Source organism: Dendrobium catenatum, unplaced genomic scaffold (genome assembly GCF_001605985.2).
Source record: "Dendrobium catenatum unplaced genomic scaffold, ASM160598v2 fragScaff_scaffold_853, whole genome shotgun sequence".
Taxonomy (NCBI): Eukaryota; Viridiplantae; Streptophyta; class Magnoliopsida; order Asparagales; family Orchidaceae; genus Dendrobium; species Dendrobium catenatum.
In genome coordinates, this window is record NW_021319315.1 from 1361263 (window position 1) to 1370680 (window position 9418).

Here is a 9418-nt window from a genome sequence, read left to right on the forward strand (position 1 = left end):
TTAAGATTAAAGTTTCATTTGAGACAACTTTAACTGATTTATTTTTTCATATCGTAATCATAATTTCTATTTGATAACTATTTTTTCATTGCTTTTAAAAAAAATTTCACTAAAAAGTTATTTTATACAACAACTTTAAAAAGCTACTTTTCTTCAAAAGTTTTACAAACAGTAAAGAAAAATCCCAAATAAAGCTTGAATCAAGCAAACTAGAAATCGAATTCAGATATGTAAGTGGGTACATAATGAATGTCTAAGGTTTCGTTTGGGACGACTTTTTTATTGCTTCTTAAAACAGAGTTTTAATACAATCTGCTTTAAAAAACAATAAAAATGTCATCCCAAACAAAGCCTAAGTGTATGTTGGAGAATCTATCCAACTTATAAAAACAAAAATTGATAAAAACCGAATCAATATTTGGTTTGAGGATCATAAGACCCTACGATCAGCCAAAACTTACTGGAAATCTTAACAAAGAAAATCATATCTCACTTTCTATATTTGAGAAAAATCTTGTAGGAGAAAACATGCAAAAGCTGCCTATCTCATGCTAATACACACAAAATGCAGTATTAAAAGCCAGCCCTCCACGGTAGGCAAATCCATACATTCCTAACATCTTAAAAACAAAAACTAAAGCACAACAAATAGAACAGTTTCTTTCAACAACAAGATCCTATCAATCAGCTAACAAGCTATCTTTTTTACAGAAAACAGCTCAACTGGTGTTGCTATCTTCAACTTCAATTGGCAGCAGAAGAGGCTCCAAAGTCTCTACGATGTCTCTCATGAGAGGCCGCGCCTTTGGATTGCGATTGAGACAATGATAGGCCAACATGGCCATCTTGTGAACCGCCTTCGCCGGGTAATCGCCACCCAGCCTTGGATCAACAATGTTGAGGAGAGACTTCTTCTGCATGAGCAGTGGTAAAGCCCAATCAGCAAGAGTCTGCTCTTTCACCGGCCGCGATTTGTCGAGGGATTTTCGTCCGGTGATTAGTTCGAGGAGTACAACGCCGAAGCTGTAGACGTCGCTCATTGCAGTCAGATGACCTGTATGGAGTGTCACAAGTGGTAAAGATAGTTTTCACAATGTATGTTGATATGTATGACATAACAATGGAGCTCAAAGTTTCGCATCAATGTTTTGCTATAATGGCATTATACTTTTCATCAAAGTGAAGCTGAGGTCCTATATATGAATCATAAAAGCTAATCACCTCATGCCTTTCAATTAATACATCAACATAGTTTCTCAATAAAAAAGAAAAAAGAAGCCCTCTTCCACAGAGTTAACATGCTAAGTGTTAAATAAGTGTGCTATCTCGTTTCTGAGTCTTTTATAATATGGTATTAGTTTTGAAGATGCTACGCAATGATCTTGTGAGCATTGAAGATGTCAATGTTTATATGATAGTGATACGTCATCATGAAATTATCTTTATCGGGCACGAATCTCGAGGCAAAACCCAAACCGGAAACTTCAAAAATTAAATTCGGGAGCACGTGAACTCCGATTAAAGCGAGCTTATAGTCAAACTGAGCGTCTCGGAAATACGAACCCAACGACACCAAGTTCGACCCAATCCGAGCCCAAATGGGTCCAAATCATGGATCCGAAGCGCTGTTGGAAGGTTCAAACCACTATTTGAGTTACCAAATGGACTCCGATTTTGACGAGCTTATACTCGAATCGAACGGCTCGACGAGACGAATCCAACGAGCCCAAGATCACCGAATTCCGAAATCTCTAAGGCCTTCAAATGTCCAACGAACGGTGCATGATTGTAGGATTCAACATCGGTCGTCCATTCGACCACTCCCTATTCGTCCCTGATCTCACGTCTATTTACGGGTCATGCCACTCCAGAAAATCTATAAATAGAGCGCTCATTCTTCACATGAGAGGGGGGGTCCAAGCAAGAAGAGAAGGAAGAAGCTCCTCCTCGATCACCGACGGGACTTCGTCGGACCACCGCCGGAGCCTCGCCAGACCACCGCAGGAACTTCGCCGGAATACAACGGTCTTTCAGACCCCGGTCTCCTGCCGACTACGGTCCTTCTGACCTCTGTCGCCTACTACGGTCCGTCCGATCTACATCACCAGATAATAGTCTTTCAGACCCTAGTCTCCTGCCGACTACGATCCTTCAGGCCAAACAAACATGTATATGTAACTCCTACCATGTAATGCAATCTATATGATGTACATTTGCTACATCAATCCAAGGCCTTCTCCCAAGGAAGGGCCTCATTTGTAATCGACTACAAATACTAGTGGATTCATTCAAACTGGGTCAGACCCCGTGGTTTTTCCCCCTTTTCAGGGGTTTTCCACGTAAAAACTCTGGTGCCTCTTATGAATGCTACACCCTCTCTTTTTCTGTGTGTGTGCTGGATCTTCGTACAATGCTAAGACGTTAAACTATATACTTCTCTACCGCCGCGAATACTCCAGGACGCAACAGATAGCATGACATGTTAATAGGTACGGCAAAAAATGATTCAACTCCAAAAATTTGGATTCGGGTTGATCCGTTTAATAAACATGTTGTGGTCGGGTCGTGCATTTCGATCCGTTTATTAAACGGATCGCGGGTACAGGTTGACCCGACAAACCCATTTTGACCCAAAATGACACATTTAATATTCTTTTTCTTAAATTCTTTTATTTATTGGTGTAATACTACTATTTTTAATAAATTAATCTAAAATCTATGATTAATATGGTAATAAAAATATTTTTTAAATTAAAACGACTTATCAGGTCAGGTTCGAGTTCAATTTTTTCAACATCTTCTGTTTATTTATATATTCGATGAAAAACTCTGAATTATTCAAAACCTTTTCATATATCTTAAATACTTTAAAGATTATGTACATTATTAGAGGTATAAATATGATAAAAATATCATACAAATAGCTAAATGTATTGATAATTTTTTTTTCTTATTAAAATTAGAATTTAATCAAATAACTTAAATAAAATCTAGTGAATTAAAATTTAAAAACTAAATTATGCCTTAGTTATAGTTTAAATCATTAACATTAAATATATAATTAGTTAAGATATATTAAAACTCAATTACAGCTTGACTCTTGATAAGAAAATAAATGAATGATCATTACAATCCTGATTATAAACAGCATGACCACAATCACCAAACCCTGTATTCAGCCAAACATAATTTCTGATTGTAGAAAGATCATTAATCCATAGCCTTTCCAAGTTATCTAAATATAGAGAAAAAATTAAATAGCAGTGAATCAATAGATACAGTTTCCACATGAAATTCCCATGCTCTCTATAAATGTAATAAGAAATAAAAGAAATATGCATAATGATATGTTATGATTGGGAACACTGATCGCATTAATCATTTAGATCTTGTTTGGGATGACTTTCTTACTACTTTTTAAAACAACTTTTTTGGTACAAAACTTAAAATTTATGTACCACAAAACCGCTTTAAGAAGCAGTAAGAAAGCTACCCCAAACAAAGCCTTAATGAATGAGAAAATGGTAAATGCTCATAGAATAGATACTCATACATGCATGATATCAAATTTAGGGTGTCAATTTCGGGTCATGGGTCGGGTTCGGGTCGAACTCGGAACTGAACCAGCACTATTCAGATCAACCCAAACATGACCCGTTTTTTATACGGGTCGGTTTTCCAGACCCGAACCCAACCCGCTTCGGGTTCAAGTCAACCCGACCCTACCTGATTCGGGTTCGACAGCGGCAGAAATCACGCTTTTTCGGCGGTCAGCAGCGGCAGGTGATGCGACGTGGCATCGCCGCATCGTGGGCAGCGGCAAATGCGACAAAGGCAGCGCCGTAGCAGCTCGCGGGCAGGCAATGCAACGTGCGACAGAGCGATGTAACACGTGGCAGAGCGGGGAGTCGGGTCATTTCTGGGTTTTCGGGTCAACCCGACCCGATTTTTGAAACGAGTCAAAAATCTCAACCCAAACCCGACTTGGTTTGGGTTCGGGTCAACCCAAACCCAAAATTTCCGGGTCGTGTTCGGGCCGGGTCAAATATTGACACCCAATAAAAAAATAATGATACCAAGAGAAAGGAACATGTGAGGTAAAATCAGCTTGCATTATGAGAAATATTCTTGAATGACATTCTGTAGTTTTTAGTCCATATAAACTTACCTGTCATTATGTACTCAGGAGCTGCATAACCACGAGTTCCCATGATTCTAGTGGATACATGAGACATGTCGCCAACAGGGCCAGCTTTTGCTAACCCAAAATCTGAAAGTTTAGAATTGTAATCCTACACAAAATGAAATTTGGACAAGGAAATTAATCAAATATGTATTAGAAAATAAGGTTTCTACTATGAAATGAGATGTGGAACAATAAATGAAAAAAAAGAGAGTTTATTATGTAGAAAAAAAAACAAAAAATGTGTTCAGTTCAGCACAGTTATCTTCAAATGCTTCTGTTTATTTATATATTTGGCCAAACAGGCTTGTCTTGCCAAAATTATGATCTACTGGCATTGGTTCTTACTTCTTACCAAACTATTTATTCTGCTCTTCATAAAGGCATTCTAGGATAAATAGATGCAAGCAAACTAATTAATACTGAACTGTACTTAAGGCATTAATCTATTATGCACCAACATTTTCCTCAAAGAAGTTGTGCAGTGTCCAACACGACTCGTGTCAGACAGGCCTCTGACATGTGTCGGACACGCCGAAAACTTGTCTGATTAAAAAATATTAAATACAAATTGGACACGTGTGTTTGACATGCGTGTCCGACACGCGTCTTAATTATTTTATGAATTTTTTAAAATATATATATATTTTTTTCTAGTTAAAACTTTTATTTATTTAAAATATAAAAACTATATTTCTTATTTCCTATCCATAACACCAAATCAATTTCCCGCACTCAATACCCCATTCATCCAATATTCTCATTTTCATTTCTCTTTGGCGGATCGCGACTTTGGTTTCATTTTAAGCACAAATTCTAACTAAATGACTTATTATTTATAAATTATTTCTAATATTATACTAATTAAATTTTTATGCACTATTTTTAAAATATAAATATTATAATACAATGTCCAATCTAATTCCTGTTTTATATTTTCAATAATTGACGTGTCCCATGTCTGTGTGGTGTCGTATCTATGTTATCGTGTCTATATCTGTGCATCATAGGCTTTAAGTGTTACAAATATATAGAACTAGTTGAAGCAGATGAGATTTGGTTTGGAAATACTGATCGCTCCCTAAAGTATCAAAAAATTGGTTGGATGCAAAGAAATCAAATTAAAATTATATAATATGCTAGCTGAGATCTAGTGGTTGGATTAGACTGCCAACTATACTGGCTTTTCTTTGAATACAAGGCTTATTATTGATGAAACATTAGTCAGAATTGGCCTCGCTGGACGAGAATTTTACTTTTAACATGACACAATGGAGAAAAAAGATTCATGTAGACAACCCCACGTAGTGGGACAAAGAGTTGATGTTGTTGTTGGCCTCGCTGGACATAGACAATAAAATAAGAGATCAAGCATTACAACAATATCAAGATTTTTTACTCTTGATGATAGCCTGGATTAAGAACATAGATCGGTGAACAAATCGAATCAAACGGTGGAATGAATCAGCGATATCCAAGCTGAGAATAGCAGAAATAAGAACATAGATATATGTTTGTGGAAGTTATATGTTTGTGGTAAAAGAAGGTAGCTTGAAAAAAAAGATTAAGGTTTCGTTTGGGGCGGCTTTCTTAATGTTTTCTAAAGCAATTTTATAGTACAAAAATTTTTATTTCAAAAAATTTTTATACTAAAAAATTATTTTATGAAGCAGTAAGAAAGCCATCCCAAATGAAGCCTAAATTAGAGGTGTGCTCTCATAAGCACCTACTTAAGATTAAGGCTTCATTTAGGACTGTCTTTTTTACAGCTTCTTAAAGTAGCTTTATAGTAAAAAAATTAAAATTTTTATACTAGAAAACTGCTTTAAGAAGCAGTAAAAAAGTCATCACAAACGCCTAAGATAACGCAAGATAGACTCAGATGATTTGGGCGAATAAAATGAAGGGTAGGATATGCCTAATAAGATGAGTTCATATAAAATCACTTTCAAAAAAAAAAAAAGAGTTCATATAATAATGTGGATGAATTAAAATAAATAAATATACTGAAAGTAATCTGACAATAAGTTGCAAAAAAAAATGTTAAATAGAGTTAAATCCTGATTTAGAAATCAACAAGACAACACAAGAAGATAGCAGGAAAGAAGTAAAAAATTGAGAATAAAGCTATGATTGCAAGGCCTCAAAATGGTTTTGAAATAAATCTCAAACTTCCACACATAGGAAAATGAGTTTGGTGATCTCCTCCCCAACCGTTTCACCTGAAACTAAAAGTTTATGCAGCCATATCTTAGCAAATTGATGCTTTGCTTGCAAGCTTCAACATATTAAACAGGTCATGGGAACCTGGATGGGTAAGCAACAGCATCAAGCCTCCGTCCCATTATGTGGGGTCGGCTACATGAATCCTTTTTCTCCATTCCGTCATGTTACAAGTCAAATTCTCGTTTAAGGCCTCATTTGGGACGGCTTTCTTACTGCTTCTTAAAATAGTGTCCAGTAAGAAAGCCGTCCCAAATGAACCCTAAATCTAATAGTGATTTATAGTAAGGTGAAATAAAAATCAATTATGTGAGAAAGGTGAGAAGAAAAATCAAAATAAATTCTGCATTTAGAGACCTTCCCTATTGACAAAAGCATATATTAGGATTGACCAAAGTTATTTTGGCGCATTACTGTTGTTGCGGGCTATTTATAGTAAGGTGAAATAAAAATCAATTATGTGAGAAAGGTGAGAAGAAAAATCAAAATAAATTCTGCATTTAGAGACCTTCCCTATTGACAAAAGCATATATTAGGATTGACCAAAGTTATTTTGACGCATTACTGTAACAAAGGATTAGACAAATAACAAATTTAGACATACTTACCTCATCTAACAAAATATTAGCTGTCTTAAAATCACGAAAAATAACTGGCATTTTAGCTTCATGGAGAAAAGCAAGACCGTTGGCAGCTCCAAATGCAATTTTCACTCGAATGGCCCAAGAAAGTGTAGGTAGAACTCCTGCAAATTTAAAAAAAAAAAAAAATACAGTTAGGAGATTTCTACCTATTTTCTCAAAAATGTTCTTGAGGAAATCACTATATGCAACAGTTTGCAGAATCACTTTTAAAGAGATTAGCTTCCACACTGCCCAGAGCCATGAACTCATATATGAGAACCCGGTGGTTTTCCTCGCAGCAATATCCAACCAATTTCACTAAATTTGGATGAGAAAGTTGCCCAAGGAACAAGACCTCTGCCTGCAACATGAACAGCTTCAATGAGACTGAATTAATGGCGGACAGAAAGAAAGATTACTATAAAGTTGAAAAGAAACAGTTACCAGCCACTCCCTATGGCCCTGGAAACTATCTCCATCATGAACTTTAACAGCAACTTGAAGAGATTGTAATCCCTTCCTGAAATCTTCTGTGATTACTCCCTTATAAACTATTCCGAACCCCCCTGCACCCAGAATGTTTTCCTGCCTGAAATCCCCGATTATTTCTTTTAGTTCATCATAGGTGAAAGCAATCAATGGGTTTACAGCAGAATCCCTACGAAAGTTTTCAACTTCCTCGGGATTGGATGGCAATTTACTATGTTCCTGCTCCTTCTCCTCCTCCTCCTCCTTCACTACTGGAAGGCTCGTGGCTTCTGGAGATTCTACCAGTGTTTTGGAAGATGATTAGGTTGAGGACGAAAAGAAAAACCAGAAATTAAAAAGGATGATGATATTCCAAGCAAAATTTAGCTGAATACAGTAGAAATTTCTACAATTTTCATCAAGTTTGAAGGAATTAACTTCTGCTTTACAAGACAACAGTGATGACAGCTCTAAATAGTTCTTCTGCAACAGGAGAATTTGAAATTTACAGGTTGAACAAAGTTCTTTAAATGAATCTTGTTGTGAAAGATTTACAGTTTTCATGAACATAAATTATAAAAATTGTAAAACCAAATTGTAAAAAAGATTAAAAAATTCTAACTTGTATTGTTCTTTCTATCTCTCAAACAAGGCGGAGCAAGAACAACAAAATTTTATTCTTTTAAAATCACATAAAATGCATCAGATAAAAATACTGACCTGATTTCGCATTAGAAGATACTCTGTTAACTAAAGGCTTCCCCAGGAACAAGCAATTTCCCATAATTGATCAAAAACCTCAAATTTACTGCCTCAGAAAGAAGCCGGCGCCATGAACAAAAAAACAGAGAAGTTGAAAGGGCGAGAGAGTAAGAAGGACAGTCAAAGGAATGAGCTTTTTCAGAACATGGAGTTAAATTTCATTTCAACAGAAAGAAAGATGGGAGGAAAGCAGAAAGAAACAACAAAAAACCGCGATTTTATAAATTAAATATTCAACGAAGGAAGTAGGAAGGACTGAAGATAAAAAGAACTGGTAGACTTCCCCAAGTCCTCTGGGTGACAATGGAGGTAAAAAAAAAACAAGATGGAGAGATTGCAGTGGGTTTCTCTCCTTTTCGAAGTGATTTTTTTCTTTTTTTTTTTAAGAATCGTAATAAATAAGGCTCAAATTCGTGATTTTAAACAAATAATCTTGATCGGTTGGTTAGAAGCTATTTATAAATTTATTTTGATTGACTTTCAAAAATATATAAAAAAAAAACGAACAGTCTTCTCCGGCCATTAAGCTGTGAAAATGCGGGTATCTTCTTATAATTATTTTTTGATAAAAAAAAATATTAATTTTGAATTGGGAGAGCAAAAAAGGAATTTGTATTGAAGGGCTCAAGTCTCCTTTTGCTTCTTTAAATGTGCAAAGGAGGGAATTTGGACATGAATCTTGAGGCATATCCAAGTTGAAAATTTTCAAAGTTAAATTTGGAACCTTCCGAACTCCAATTTCAGTGAACTTATACTCAAACTAAACATTTCGAAGAGACAAACCCAGCGATTCCAAAATCAAACCAATCTGAGCCTAAATGGGTCCAAATTGAGGGCCTAAAACACATTTGAAATATTCAAAGCATAAGTTGGATAACCAAATGATATCCAAATATATCATGTTTATAGTCAAATGGACCGGCTCGACGAGATGAATCTAATGAGTCTAAGTTCACTCACTTGAGAATAGCTCTCATAGCATTGTATTCTTTCAACCCCAATTACAATATGATGTATATTTCTTACATTGAGCCAACGCCTTCCTCCGAGGAAGGACACTATTTGTAAATTATAATCAACAACAAACACTAGTGGATTCATTTCAACAGGGTCAGCCCTGGTGGTTTTTTCATTTTAAGGGTTTTCTAAGTAAAAATTT

The 9418-nt window shown here is 35.7% G+C and overlaps 1 protein-coding gene across 2 annotated transcripts; it reads right to left on the reverse strand.

Moving 5' to 3' along the window:
• Window positions 1-475: 475 nt before the first annotated feature.
• LOC110094348 (probable serine/threonine-protein kinase PBL16) lies at window positions 476-8641 on the reverse strand. 2 transcript variants are annotated; one of them, XM_020819567.2, is made up of 6 exons: window positions 8218-8641; window positions 7474-7787; window positions 7255-7390; window positions 7015-7151; window positions 4169-4292; window positions 476-1054 (listed from the first exon to the last, which is right to left on the reverse strand). In XM_020819567.2, the coding sequence occupies exons 1-6, from the start codon at window positions 8279-8281 to the stop codon at window positions 720-722; spliced, it is 1110 nt and encodes a 369-aa protein (XP_020675226.1). In that variant the 5' UTR covers window positions 8282-8641; the 3' UTR covers window positions 476-719. The 2 variants fall into 2 exon arrangements, with proteins under 2 accessions (XP_020675226.1, XP_020675225.1); XM_020819566.2 differs by having other exon boundaries at window positions 7474-7796; window positions 8218-8639.
• Between the last annotated feature and the right edge of the window lie 777 nt (window positions 8642-9418).

Excerpts from the sequence above, each read along its gene's own strand:
- LOC110094348 (XM_020819566.2), bottom strand. The coding sequence starts at position 8,281 with ATGGGAAATTGCTTGTTCCTGGGGAAGCCTTTAGTTAACAGAGTATCT. Across the intron at positions 7,152-7,254 it reads GGAAGCTAATCTCTTTAAAA|GAGTTCTACCTACACTTTCT; the intron begins GTGATTCTGCAA and ends TTAAATTTGCAG. Across the intron at positions 1,055-4,168 it reads TCCTGAGTACATAATGACAG|GTCATCTGACTGCAATGAGC; the intron begins GTAAGTTTATAT and ends CACTCCATACAG.